This window comes from Centroberyx gerrardi, chromosome 22 (assembly GCF_048128805.1).
Source record: "Centroberyx gerrardi isolate f3 chromosome 22, fCenGer3.hap1.cur.20231027, whole genome shotgun sequence".
In the NCBI taxonomy this organism is placed as follows: Eukaryota; Metazoa; Chordata; class Actinopteri; order Beryciformes; family Berycidae; genus Centroberyx; species Centroberyx gerrardi.
In genome coordinates, this window is record NC_136018.1 from 11413961 (window position 1) to 11429660 (window position 15700).

Below are 15700 nucleotides of genomic sequence, written 5' to 3' on the forward strand. Positions count from 1 at the left end.
AGAATTAAATGTTCTCAGCTTTCATTTAATAAACTGAATATTGCTGCTACAATATGTACTGAAGACCTTGGGCATGCTTGCAACTGGGGGAGTGAGACCAGTTTCAGTATTTTACTCTCTCTAATCGAACACTATATTTATTTATTTTGTTTCCAAAAGAATAGATACAAATTTTAGAGTTTAACACTGTCAGGTTTTGCGCCTGATGCTAAAATGCTAAAAAGAGATATTTTATTTCAATGATATATGACATATACATGAATAATATATTACACAAATGCATGAGGAAGTGGATGTCTGTTCTTAGACTGTGTAGATTTGACTGGTTCACATTATGAAAAAAAAATTGCAGTCTCAAGAAATCTAGGCCGAAGCCATTCCACCAAAATTGTCACCCAATTTCTCCGCTCTTTGATGACACACTTTGAACATAAGTGGCTCCTGGGGTCCCTTAATGTGAACATGCAATACTGATATTTTCTTCACAGATGGGTATACTGTGCAATTTAATGGCTAAAGTTTGAATCATTTATAACCCGGTAATTTTGTGAAATCTTGCAATGGAAAAAGTGCGATCAGTGGCAGCAGAGGGAAATAACCTCAGGCCTCAGAGCAAAATGATTGACAAACATTGTATGCGTTGACACTGACAGTTATTATACAGGTCAAAGTGACAGAAGACAGCCAGAGAAAAGAAACATTTCAAATGGTTTTTCTTTATTTTAGACTTGGCCAGTCTCTGAGCGTCAATGACCTTAAAAATCTCTGTTCTCCATTCAACGCTGCTACCTCCATTCCATGTAACAATAACAAGCATAAAGGCTGAAATAAAATGGTTGAATGGGTTTCATCCTACTTCTGGCTGATGTCTGTCACTTTGTTCTGTCTAACAGCGATCAGTGGCTAACTCAGAGCGGATATGGTTATATATTTACGGCGCTTTTTATGTATCTGGGTTAGGAAGGAAGTTCATCAGACCAAGCATGTTGTCAATATTCAGCTTAAAATGTTTACTCTTGCTATTATATAACCTATTTTTCCTTATGTAATATGATAATGTGCTATGATGATAATATGTGTGACTTGACATCCTATCCAATCGCATGCTCTACTGGTTGTTGTGTTATGAAGGACAAATACATATAGTAAGTCTTTAGATGTGAGATTTATTTCCTGTCAAGTGGAAAGCTAATGAGATAAAATGATACGAGTGTAGTGGAGGGAGAGAGGGGCCTTTTCGTTTTCTCTTTAACCGAGCGTGTCCAAAACTTTTTTTTTAGACAAAAGCAGTCACAATAAGTTACGGTTCATCATGAGGAGAGTGTCATATCACCACAGAACAGTGACCAGTTTATTCCACACTTTTGAAAAGGCAGAGATGACATTGATTAATCCAGAGTTCACTTTTTGACTCTTATATGAAAGTGGCCAATTTCCAAGAAACCCTTGCCCTGCTCCTGTCCCGTCTCACACCCTACGTGTCTGAACGGGGTGCCTCCTGTCCCCTCTTGAAGCCGTGTGCACAGTATGCACGTCTTCTCAGATGGCCGCTCTGGGTATTTGCCCCATAGTGCACATAATGAATGTCCTCCGCCACATTAGACAGGATGCAAGCCAGTGAAGATGCAGTGAAATCAGCTCTGTTTGTGCAGGATCAAATGCGTCATTGTCTTTTGGGGAGAGTTGATTTAAAGTCGTCTAATGAGCAAAAGTCTAATGAGCAAAATGTAGGGCTGGGCTGTGTTATATATTCTTAGATTGTTGTGAATCGCAGGGGCAGCTGACGTCAAATGTATAATATTTTTTGTCAAAAATGATCTTGATCCCCTTTGTCAAGCAAAGAGGATAAAGATCAGGTTAAGAAAAACCTGAACACAAAAATATATCCACGTCCTTCAGGCTATTTAGCACATTAGAATATAATTAGAAGAGTGGCTGTCTAGTAAAGACCCAGTATACATCACTGACCACCTTCTCTTTCCATGTTTCATCCTTGAGTAAATCGAGTGACTCATCCTGTGTCGTGTTTTTTTTCCTGGTTGCCGTCAGAAGATGACTGTGGGTTTTTTAAGTTGGTAAGTATTCCTCATTTCTAAATTGTGTTCCTTGGTCTGCCTTGGTCTCTCTGTGATCATCAGAGAGGATGTAACAGGCATTGATCACATAGTGGCATCCGGCCAATTTGAAAACGGGATGATTACACCTGATAGCATCACTAGGCCAAAAGAGGAAGATAAGACACCACTATCTCTAAGGGAAGCTATCTGATAGAAAAGTTAGCTAACCTTTATTATAAATAATATCTTTAGTAATTTGAAAATAATTTGTAGCATTTGTTTTAACCTGCTTGGAGAAGTAGATGGATGGGATTTGCCACATAGTAAAACACAATTAGTACAATTAGTACAAGGCATTTTAAGAAAATTTAGACAGAAAATTATTTCAAAGTCAATTTTGTATACTTTTATGTCATTAATAAATCACCTTACACTATCTCAAATTTCCACCCATCTGATCCAAGTACAAACAACTTGCAAATACAATTTGACCCAGGTCTAGTAAGCAAGCTTATTGTAGCCTATTATATGACTTATTGTACCCAACAAGAAAACATTTTTAGTTTGTTGACTTTTCTTACTGCACAACGAATGATATGTTTTATTAGACTTAGTGTGATATTGAAAGCAATAACTATCTCAGAGAATCATAGTTGGATTGAACTTTGTTCTTTGTGATTAATTCAATTGCATGGCTGTGATTTAAAAGCTCCCAGAGCTTGGCATCAATCAACTGAACTAATAAATAAAATAAATAAAAACTAATGTAATGAATCAAGCAACAGAGATGCACACATTAATCTAGAGCCCTTCTGTGTCAGAACCCTCTCAATATCTGACTTAACCTTTTATAGGGAGAGGGAGTAAATAGGCATATTTATGATTCAGGAAACAGACAAAGATAAGTGGGAGATTGAGAGGAATAAGATGCAAGTAAGGACAGATGGCAGGTAGTCGGACACTCAAGCTCCTCTTGTCTATTGAAGTCATCAGCATAAGTGATTGTACAACGCAAGAGTGACATCTTCTCCTGGGATGAGCAGCACAGTATGTCAGCTGTCAGACGGAGAACAGGTGCCAAGAACTGCACTCTCCTTCATCCAGTGAAGATGGGGAGGTCATCCGGGCTTTTGCCAATACATAGTGTCTGATGTAACAGTCTCTTGTGCTATTTATGTAGGAATCTTGCTTGGATGTTAGAGGAAAGGTGGGAAGGTGGAGCAGGCATGTCATTGGGGTTATCAAGTGGACACTTCCCATCACAGATGTTTCCTTGAATCTCCCCAGATGCCAGTCAAATCTGCCATCCCACCACCATCTCCCTCTAAAACCGGCCCTTAGCACCGATCTGACCTACACTTATCTACACTATATAGCTATTTTATGACAAATTATAGCTCACGTCTTGGTCATGACATGGATTTCCTAATACCTAGCCTCTCCTTGGTGTCCTAACTTGTGTCTGCCAAGTGGGAATTCATTCCTGGCTTGTTCTCCTTTACATACAAAGTCAATTTGATTCATAGGGTTCTCTCTGCTAAAGAATTCATTTCTGTTCATATACTCTCAATTGCTGCTGCCAGGCTCTTGTTATGCCGCCAAGCATATTGACCTTGGGAAAGACTCTGCATCCTGACATCCATCCTTAAGCACCGCTGTGTCTGAACACAGAGGGTACGTGGGGTCTTCACACAGCCACTGCTTGGACTTCTGGGGTGATTCAAATAAATGAATCTAATCCCAAATGATACCATACTTCAGAATTCTTTGTGAACTTCTACATCTTTATAATGTCCCAGTTCTTCCACTGTCTCCGCTTAACTTGAGAAACTGCCTCGGCAGACCTTGCCACATCCTCCTGGTGATGTGTTGACTCCACTATCAATTCCCTGTTTTCTAAGAGAGACATTTTGTTCCATACAGGTTTGCCTGTGCCAAGACCAAGGCCTCCACGACCCTGTTGCACTCGCCCCTCAACATCTCTGTGTCTAGGTGCTCTTTCGAGGTCTGTTTCCACCTGTTGTTAGAGCAGGAGCTGCACATCCTACTGTCGGGTCTGTCTTGGCATCAACTTTTGCACTTTTGAATCCTCTTGTCAGACGAGCCCTAACTGTAGACACAACAACTTCAGCTTGCCTGGTAACACTGACCTCTCTAAGCCTCTTAACACGTCCTGCTTCATCTCATAAATCTGCTCTTTGCTGTAAGGTTCACATTATACCATCTTCCTAAGCTTTTAAAAAGGCTTCTCTAATATCCACAAAATTGCCTCTTGGCCAGTGTAAAATTTCCTGCCTCTCACTTCTCCATAACAATCATTCCACTAAATCGCGGCGGTGCCCAAGACCACTCAAAATTGCAAGCAAGAAATAAATGTCATCATTATGAATGAATGTCAGGAAAATGCCAACTTCAGATGTGTTATCTACAACTGCGATGCAATAATGGCAAAGAAGGATATTTATGGTCTTTACCTTCAAGTGCCAAAGTGCTCTGATGTGCCACACACATAATTGTATTGGACTGTAAGAGGTTAATAATTAGATATCAAATTTTTGTACAATTAAATCTGTTGCTTACTCTACACAGCTATCAATGACATCAGAACACATAAATCAGTTTATAAAGATGCTTAATACTGAAGAAAACTTTCATATTGATGATAGACTGTGTTAGGTGTATTATGTTATATAAAAATATAAATAATAAAATATAAAATAATGCATCATATGCAGGACAGATGAGTTTTGCTTTTTGTCAGCCTTGCCCAGTCGAGACAGAAGAATTTAGAGTAGCTTTCGCAATTTAATGCAATTAAGACATAGCACCTTTTAAAACTCACAAAGTGCTCTCTGATGACAGCAGGTTGTACGGTGATTGCTTTAGAGTTTGCTCCTCTGCAGGATAAACAGGAAATTAGTTTCATCTGAGGTCATTATATTTGAGTACTTACATTTACATAGCTACACTGTTGTTTCTACATTTATATATTAATCAGTAAGCTCACTTAATTACTTTGCTTTGCTGTTAAAATACAGCATAATTAAGCTGATCACGAATTTGTAACTTATTTATCTCAATGCAAAGATGTTTTATGATCTCTAAAATAGGAAATGTGTTTGGGAAGAAAACATTCCCTGATCACTGCCAAAGACCACATTCAACAAGTTTTTAAGAACATGAATCGTTCTGTGGCCAAAGTTTGCAAACTGTGTTTTGTAATTAGAGTTTTCTCTCTCTCAATCCCTCCTGATGTGTTCAGTTCAGTGGGCTGTGCATACAACTCCCACACAGGTGATTGTCAACTCAGGTGGGCTTCCCCAAGCTCCTTGACCCCTCTCAACAGGGGCGAGCATGAATTACATTAGCCACAGTTATGTAAACATTAATTAGATGAGGGATTTGGATATTGGCACAACACCAATCACCCGCTCTGCATTGAGCTGGAAACCATCACTCACCACTATGCAGAAGTGATTTTATGTGGCACTGCACAAATGTGTATGTCTCGATACCGTGTATGTATGCATGGGTGTGTTTCTATCATGCACACAACAATAGACCTACATACTTTTCTTGCATTAACAAATCTCCAGTAGAAAGCTGCGGCCCAGTCTAAGTGTACGCAACCATCTGCTTGATTGAGTTGGCTGATGTAACATTTCTAGCGCTAACACTTAGCCTCAGGCTGGACACAGTTTAGTTTAACTTGGGTTGGCAATGACTTTCAAACAGGGCAGAAGGAACAGGAGCCTAACTAAACACGAGTAGGTTGCACACAGCCGGAGGCGAGTCGGACGACAATTACACTCAAGATGCTGCTTTGTTACGCCCCTCCTCCCTGCATGTTATGGTATGTATAGAATCAGAAAAGGAGCCAGCATCTATTATCTGCTCTCAATCATCTGTGACACTGAATCATCATGTTTTATTTGAGGGTAGATCTGGAGTTGAGGCCTTGCGGCTATCGCTCTGCATTATTCTCCTGTGACACCATGCACAGAGGCAATGAGCAAATTAAACTCATCACTCAGTGTGAGTGTAAATTATACATAAATCTCTGCGTCACAGAACTTCTAAATAACCTCAAAATAAACCTGAGAATTAGCACAGAGCTGGTGATGTTTGGTTTCACTGTGAGGTGCGTGTTTGGAGAGAGAGAGAGAGAGAGAGAGAGAGAGAGAGAGAGAGAGAGAGAGAGAGAGAGAGAATGTGTGTGTGGTGTTTTCATCACAGGCCTTATGACGTCTGTAGTTGTAGAAGCTGCATGGACATAATGGAAATTAAAATGGAGAGTTATTCAAAGACCTCAGGCCTTTGCTGCTTCCAACCTAAATTCATACTCTCTTCGGTTTCCTCAGTTCACAGCCAATGCTACCACACAAAATCCAATTTAAAATTCACAGAGTTCTCCCATTTTGAGCCCAACTCCTGATAATTTGGCATTCTACAGGCTGAGAAGGCTTCTTTCACTTCCTGGTGAGTCCAAAATAGCCATTCTCTGCCAACTGAGCAGCAGGAGTCACATCTTGCCACCACCGCCTCCCATCTAACCCCAGGAGGAGACCTGAGCAGCTAAGTGGACACGATTAGCTCTATTACACAACTTAGAAAGTTGGCAATCTGACTTAGAAATCATTTTTAAGATTATTCACAGCCGAATTAGTCTCAACATTAACAATAAACCATGTTTTAGTACTCCAAACAACTAGCTGGCAACCATATGGATTAATTGGTCAGTAACCTGAAATGTAAATGCTGATGCAATAAATTTAAGATCAAATGTGATTACAGAAACCATGGGTGTTTGAGTATTCTGAACCTGAAATGCCTCGTGATATTCTCCCAGATTGTTTTACTCGCTCAAACTCTAGGGCATGGAAAAAAAAGCAAGGATTAAATTTACATATCAAAGCAAGCATCCCGATGCTTCAGGGTCCCTGTAAAGATGTATGTGATCCATATTATTTATAGCGCGGGAACGTCCCTTGGGATTTTGATGCAGTTCGGCGTCTGTCACGTTAAGAGAGAAGACAGTTGGGTGAGTGGAGCCTGCAATTAGTGGATGTTGCATCATGTCAGGCCAAAGGGTTGCATGACGCGTGACTAACATTTAATCACAGCATGCTATTGATCAGACAGTCAACTTTGGAGACAACTCTTGCACTTCAGGCAAGGTGTGGCTGACGTGGGCCACTTTGAGGGAATATGTGACACACTCATGGAGGCAGGAGAAGCAGATCCGTTGAATTCTGTGATAAATCCCATCACTGTGTAGTACCGTCACATTATCTGCTGCTAACATGGACCTGGCCATACAGAGACGTTTAGCATGCCATCAGCACACTGACATCCTGTTAGCAGTAAGTGACAGTGGCCCTGAGGACGGCTGGAGCAAGGTGACTTCTGCCCTTTTACTAATGAGCATTGCTGCTCTGACTCACTCAACAGCATTGACTGATGCAGGAGTTGGTCCTGTTGAATGAGGCAGAAACAAAGTCACTATTCCCAGGTGTATGTCTTTGAATCTCGCACCTATTCAGGCTGCAATGCTTTGCGTTGAATATATCATTGAAAGAGTATGTGCAAACACTGCAAGGACATCGCCTGTGACAGATGCAACAATGGACATGTAAGGGCTGACAGTTGTCATCGATGTATCATTGGACCTATAGAATTGCCTGTTCAGCCAATCCAGAAGGAGCGAGATAGAGATGGGAAATGTCAGACGTTAATAGCCGCCACAGGAATTAATGTAACTATCTGTAAAAAGTAATGTTAAGTTATAAAGGCTCTTTAAGGAACCAGCATAGTTCATCTGTAAATTAAACTTGACCCCTACGTCTCTGACTTGCGTGTGTTGTGTTGGCAATTTAAATCCTGACAGCGTCTCCCGCCCAACACAAGTGGTGTTTTTGAAGTCTGTTTGACTCCATAAAGGTAAATCCCTCTTGAATTTATTTCCTTTGTTTCATGCGTTTGACTGATGGCTTGTATAGAGATGTTTCAGCTCTTCACATAAAAGTTGACGTCAGCAGCGTCCAGAACTACCTTGAAACATCAGTGGCGGCACGAGTTACAGCCCACGGGGGAGACGGTGGCGCTTCCATAGTGTCTTTGGTACGTCTCTCAAAAGGCCAATTTGTCGCTTGTCAGAATGCAGATTTTGTGTGAGACTCTTTCTCTCCGTGTGTGTTTTTTTCTCCCATTCCCCATGGTCCATTGCCATCAAATCAGTTGCCGTCAAATTGAGTAGCACTTAGAGGCTAAAAGCCCTCCTGTCTTTGACGAGGCATGTGAAGGGTATGTCATCATGGCTTACTGTGTTTGTATTGCCTATATTCTCACACAGAAACCTATAATGGATCTCATTGAATTACTCATTGTCCTATGTAGGAAATTCTCCTTGCACAGTTGTTTGTGTACAGTATATCTGTCACAAGCATGTTTTCTCCAAAATAGTGTCTGACTGATCAAATTCAAAATCCTTCCAGCGGTGAGCATTTCCCTGGAGGTATTAGCAGTTGTCTGTATTCATTAAGCTCAGTATCAGTCTAATTATGCGCCAGTGTGCATCTACGGACTAATTAACAGAGGATCAATAAGGGCCCTGGATGCCCCTCACGCAGGGGCCCGGTGCTCAGCCCCCTCATTATTGAAGCTGCACAGAGGCTTCAAAGAGGATTTCTTCAGGCTCTACCCGAGGGGCTGCATGACACATTACGCTGTACAGGTTTGGCAAAACTTGGTGTTTCTGCTCTCTCTCTCACTCTCTCTCTCTGTCTCTCTTTTCTCTCTCTTTGTGCTGTGGAATCTGATTATAAGAACGTGCAAAAGACCACCACCCCGGGGCGCAGAAAATGACAGGCTATTTACAGACACTCCGCAACTGCCGAGGCCCTGTGGAGATTTACCATGTTTATGAAGTGAAAGACCGGAGGGACATGTAACAATACAAATTGAACCATAATGCCTCTGCATTGCTCATTAGAGGGAAGTACTGTAACTCTTCTCCCGTTACAGCGGGTTGTTATGCTGTATTTAAGCTTGGACAGGTATACAATCATGTTTCACTGACTGGGATTTGAAATGTACATCATTTTGTTTGAGTGAAATTCATGGCAAGGTTGTGAGCTACAAGGAGATATTGCAGGTTCATCCAAAATCCTGAGCAGGTTGTTGATATAAAAAAACAGCCACTAAGGGAATGCTAATCCTGTGTATGAGTATCATTTTTCTATTACAAAGTTGTAAACAGGGCAACTTGGTGGACGGTCTGGCTCAACAGAGTACAGGGTGTACCCTATGATGTCACTGTGATAAGCCCACACAGTGCTGCTGAATACCAAACTGAGGGATGACCTCTGTGAGCTGCCATGACACCAGGCAGTAACCAGCTCTCTCTGCTTCCAAAAGCCAGCATGGAGCCACTGCAACACACACACACACACACACACACACACACACACACACGTCACGCACTCACTTGCATGCTCTTGCACTCTCTCTCTCGCTCTCTCTTTCACACACATACACACACACACACACAATGTGCGTGCTTGGAATGATATCTCAAGGACTCTCCACTCCATGCTGCGTCGTTTCTAGGAACCCGGCCAGGTTCGAGCGAGTAGCGCTGAACCGCTTCGCTTGTGTGTGAGCCGGCCGGAGAGGGTGCGTGCACTTCCGGGAGACGGCAGCTGCGTTTCCTGCTCACCTGCACACAGCCGAGCTACAACACACCCGCTGCGACCTGGCTCCAGAGAGCGGGGCAATACCTCCCGCCGCAGCGAGAGGTGCGCGCTCTAAACACAGGATTACCTTTTGCCCCTTTCTGTTTTGTTGTGTGCAACAGATCTGAAGTGGATACAGGAGATGCAGCAATGTGACTCATGATTCAGCGAGCCCTTGTTGATGCCCCTTTTCCCAGCAAAAACAGATGATGCAGTTTATCTTCTGGCTTGTCCTTCTCCGCGCGTGAGATGCCATGTGGAGCAGGCAGTAGTTTGGAAGCAGCAGGTAGCTCTAGCTGAGGCATTGCACAGGGCCAAATCGTGTTTCTGTCCCAGCCACAGCAGATCAATAAAGCCTCTGACCTCAGCTGTCAGCCAACTCAACTCTGTTCGCCAGGGGACGCTCAATTCTGCTCACCGTGGAATCAGGAAGTGTGGCTCACTGTGAATGTAATCTACAGTAGTGCCTAAGCCTATCAGCAAACAGCTCAGTCATGCAGATTTTTTGTTTTGCATGAGCAGTCAAAAGATTTATACAGCTTAGAGCGCGTGCTAACTCGGACAGACAATCCCTTATATTGATTCCTTTCTATGAAATTGTGTCACGTGAAGCTTCTACCCACCGTAAGAGAAATTTACCTTAATGAATGTTTTATAGCTTCACTGTATGTTGACCTTCCCTCATGTTGAAGGAGTATGTTTAAACTCACTTCATCCCTTGGCAACGTGTCATCCATAAAACACCTTCTGCATGCAATTACCATTTTCCCTGTAGGAAAACAGATATAGCCTTGCTTTAGGAAGACAAACAACAAATAGAAAGAGATTCCACACACAATACTAGAGACAATGTGTAAACGAATAACTTCAATGGTCTTTCAGCCAAGTAGGTCAAAGTAATAATACAGTAACTATAAATATAAATACTTGCACAAGGAAACTCTGTCAACAGCTAATCATTTCTGATTTATGCCAGGATGGTGCTGATGAGACTATTTCAGTTACCATCCCCTGCATCTCCCTTCTATATTTTGCTCTCGTTCTCTATCTGGCCCTCAAGCTCTCTCTCTCTCTCTCTCTCTCTCCTCCCGTCTCCTCAGGTGCTAACAGGTCAACTTTTAGAAGGAGAAAGAAGTGTAAAGCCTCTGGCTAGTTTTTGCATGAATGGATGTTCATTTTTTTTCAGCTGTGATTCATGGAAAATGGTGACGAGCGCTCATTTAAAGAGCCACCAGTCAGGTTTTTAAATAGACAGTGAACCACACAGATCCTCTCATGACCAACATATCATTCTCTAAAACATACGTGGAATATGAATACACTTATAAACACAGAAATCACATTAAATATGTGATTCAATGTAGGCCTGAAAAACCAAGTGCAAACTTAGGTTCAAATATTTTGGCCGCATGCAAAATTTCAATCGCTTGTGTGCTACGATTCTATAAATAGGGCGATAATATGTGGCATAAATGATAAATCCTATAATAATGTAAGCCACTGATCCTGTTAGAGTTATGGGTTTGGTCCCCACTAAGCCAACCATTCCAAAAATATCTGCATTCATTAAAACATATGAATGTGCTTAGGTCTTAAAGTTTCTATTAAATCTCATTTATTGTATTATGTGTCAGCTATCTGTCATCTACACACTGAACATTTGATGAACTTCTGACCTCACTTATTGTGGAAGTGTGTAGAAAATAATCTAATGTGATGACCTTAAGGTTATCGCTTCAAGTGCAGAGAAAAACAGACCATGAAATTATGTGTTTCATATTTTCTCCCTGTGTTAAAGAGATATTTTAGATTAGTGGTTACATTTTCACTTCTTACCACTCTACACAAGCTCATGTGCACAAAACCACACCGTCTAGGAACAATTGCCAACATTTTTCTGGCTGTTTCTTTCTGAGTCTCAGTCACTTGAATATGAAATCCTAATCTAAAACTCATCCTTTAAGCACATTTAAGAACTGTGGTGATGCAGACCCTGGGGACTGGGATGACTTTGCTCCAGAGTCACAGCTCACGGAGAACTTTATCCGCTCTGCGCAGTGTATCCTTCCATGAAAAAGTAATCCTGTTTGGCTGAATTCATACGGGATAAAATGTCAGCGAAAAACCTCTGAACACTTGTGGTGATGTGGCTAACTCTTTGTGTGAATATGTGTGTGCATATATATATACTTGTTGATTTCAGACAGTACACATCCACGTCAGCGGGGACCTTACACCCTCCTCTAATTTAGAATAGGGACTTTGGGCCTCTCATTATGGTTTTCCTCCTCACATCTCCAAACACAGCGTCACTTGTGACCTTATCTCCATGCCTGTCAGAGCGTTAGCATTCACATGGCAGGTCTGGCAATGAATATAATTACTGCAGCCCAAAATAATAACAACGGCACCTTTGGGCAACACCAGCAACCAGTGAATGGTAATGGACAACAACCCCCCCCCCCCCCCCCCCCCCCCACCTCCTCCTTCTCCCAATTAGTGGAGAGGAGGAAAACCCATTCAGATACTATTGAAAAGGAAGTTGAAGCAGACAGACCAAAGAAACACCAAGGCAAAAGGGCGAATGGGGGATGTTATTATTATTTCAGTGAAAAGGAAAACACCCATAATTAATTTTAAAGGGCTGTCCAAAAATCATGGTGAAACTTTGAAATGTTGTGCAGCTTCTATAAGCCAAGACTTATAACACAGAAACTCAGAAAGATGAAAATACCATAAACTCACTACTGAGTACCACAAAGACAGACATGCTTAAAGGAATATTATAGAGTTTTTTAGAAAGAGAGAAAGAGGGAGCAGAGAAACAGATGGAGATGTTATAATTTCAGTAAATATAAATATCATTTCAGTGTGACAATTAAAAGCAGTGGGCTAACACTCCCCTCTTGTGGGCAAAACGTGGAACTTCCCCATACCATCCGTAACCCGGAAGTAATTTAGAGAAATCCTTTACCACGTGACAGGTTCACACGTGGGGACGACAACCTGGGCATCAACCAACATGGCAGCGTGCAGCGTAGAAGAGGTGTTGGCTAAAGCCGAGCAAGAAGAGGCAGAAAAACTCAAAAGTATCACCGTCCAGAAAGAACTTGACCTAGAGTTTGACATCGGGAACCTGCTGGCGTGCGACAAGAACCGTGTCGACTCCCGCGAGTTCAGGGAGCAGAAGAAAGAGGAGTTTCTGCGCTCGCTGGCTCGGGGCAACACGCAGCTTCTCATCAACGAGATATGGAAACATCCGACGGAGAGGGTTGAGGAGGCGATAGTCGTTAAACTCCCGGACCCGGCGACTCCACTGCCCAGAGAGAAACCCCCTCCGAAGCCCAAAGCCCCGACCAAATGGGAGCAGTTCGCCAAGCTGAAGGGAATACAGAAAAAGAAGAAGACAAATCTGGTTTGGGATGATGTCGCGAAGGAGTGGAAGCGGCGCTGGGGCTACAAGAGGGCGAAGGACGACACCAAGGAGTGGTTGATCGAGGTGCCGGAGACCGCAGACCCCAACGAGGACCAGTTTCAGAAGCGCAACAATGCCAAGAAGGAGCGAGTGGCGAAGAACGAGCTGAACAGGCTGAGGAACATCGCCAGGGCGCAGAAGATCAAAGTGCCGGGTGCCGGGCTGACTCCCACGGCCCAGCAGTCCAAGTCTGACCTGGCCCGAGCCGTCAGCGTCGCCAGAACCTCCACAGCATCGGTGGGCAAGTTCCAGGACCGCCTGCCGAAGGAGAAAGCCCCCAAGAACACTGGCAAGAAGAGGAGGTTTGAACCCCTCATCGGTGACTTCTCCAGTGAAAAGCAGAAGCAGCTGGACCTTCTGAAAATCATCGACAGCAAGAAACCCAGGTTGGACATCACCAAGGCTGTCAACAAGCAGATGAGAGAAGACGACAGGGAGGAGGCTGCAGCCAGATACAAGAAGGGTGCAGGGAAGAAAGGACGCAAGGGCAACTTCTCAGGGAAAGGGAAGGGGGGAAAGGGAGGGAAGGGTGGGAAGGGTAAAGGAGGTAAAGCTGGTAAAGCTGGAGGAGGAGGACAGAAGCGCACCAAGCCTGGAAAACGCTGAAGACTCAAATCCGCATCGACAAGTGCCTTGTCATCAAAGCTTTGAACTGGACCCATGCAATATGAAATGACTCTTCTGCTTCACCCATGAAGGACGTGGTGTGACGCTTTGACTGTCCAGTGTGTTCAGTGTATGTTCGTCCACTGTATGCCAGGAGAGACTTTAAAATTGTCATAAAATGTGTAAATATTGGCCCCCCAGTACAGTATGTAAGCCGATGAACATGCTTCATTTGTGGTGTGATGTTAATGTTGAACACTTGGATAGGTATGTTTCAATATCACAGCCCATATTAAAATCAAAATCAGATGGTTGTGTTTCCCTTCCTCTCTGAATGACTGCTGAATATATATATATATACAGTCACCACTGCTATGAAATACCTTTGTTTGTAATGAATCAGGCTGTTTAGATGGAGCTGTGGAGCAACACTCATTTCTGTAATTGTTCTTTTGCTCAAGGCTCTGAAATGTTGCTGTTTTTTCATAATTCATCAGATTAGCACCTTCATACCCCGACAGATTAAAAAATGATTATTACAGAAGTGGTGAGGGTGGATCTATTTAATGCAATCTAATGTTTCCATGATGTAGCCTGCGTCTCAACAAACGGCAGAGGTAAACACAGGGTGCACAACAGCTTCTTGATGTACTTCACATTAATTTTAGTAATTGTCCTGAGCTGTGCTGACAGACGACTGAAAATAGAGTTGCTCCGTGCTTATGTATTTTCTTCTTCCTAGAAGTAAACAAGTTTTCTAATTGGCTTACCTGTGGTTTTGGTTATGTAAAGGCTTTGCTTTGGCCTCGCTGTCTAGACCTGAGACATCACACTGTATTAAGAGAGGTGAGAACTATTAATATGTAGAACACACCTTCAGTACATTATGCCAAAACTTTACCCTAGAAATAGCTATTAATTAAACAGAAATCAATTGAGCATGTCAGTTATTCTGTAATACTGATGGCATTTTGGTCTGTGCAAAAGGACAGTCTTCTATAGAGGCAGTTAAAACTGTCTCAGCAATTTAGTGTGCTGGCTATCTTGAACAAGATTTTAGAGTGAGAGGGGATGCAGTCCAATCAAGTGTAATGCTCATGCAGGATCACTGAGGTCGGGGACAATGAGGTTAATTAGTTGTCTCATCCATTTACAGGCGTTTCCTCTGTCAGTGTACTGTACTCAAACACACGCCTCCTTGCTCAGTCCACCAAACTAATCCATGGCCCTCTTGGCAGGAGTGCAGCCCTATTTCCTGTTGACATTGACTGTGAAAAGGGAAAATAAGTCGTTTCATCTAGTCCCTATGCAGTTTTTTTTAATAGGTAAGAAAGTGAATGATGTCAAGGCCAACTGACCTATTCAATGACATTTAATGGTTAAAGGCTTGCAGCATACTTCCAATACTGAGATATGATTGTGACTGACGGGATAATCTCTCATCTTGTTGATGGATGCTTTTTGACTGCTGACACAAGCTCACAGCCAAGCTCCATTGCACAGGAGAGGAGGAGGGAGGGGGGGGGGGGGGGGGGGTCAATCACCATCTGTTGACTAGTCCGCCACCCTGTCCCAAGCCCATTCATCTTTGTCCCTTCTCACCCTGGCCGCTCAAAAATGGGACACAGTCAATACACTAAATCAATCATGCGCTCTGACGAGGTAAAATTATGAATTCTCATCCGTGTTAGGCGGGCAGTGGCGGCGGCTTCCCAGCCTCTCTCCTGCGACCAGATGGACAGAGAACAATAGGCAGAGGCACGGGGATGAGGTGGTCAAGCATGATCTCCCAGAGACGGAGGCTGCCTTTTATTCCACGTGAGCGAGAA

At 42.8% G+C, this 15700-nt stretch overlaps 1 protein-coding gene across 1 annotated transcript; it reads left to right on the forward strand.

Annotated features, from left to right (window-relative positions):
- The first annotated feature begins 12798 nt into the window (after window positions 1-12798).
- On the forward strand, window positions 12799-15065 carry rrs1 (ribosome biogenesis regulator 1 homolog). The gene has a single exon (XM_071924006.2). The coding sequence runs from the start codon at window positions 12813-12815 to the stop codon at window positions 13869-13871; it is 1059 nt and encodes a 352-aa protein (XP_071780107.2). The 5' UTR covers window positions 12799-12812; the 3' UTR covers window positions 13872-15065.
- Window positions 15066-15700: the final 635 nt, after the last annotated feature.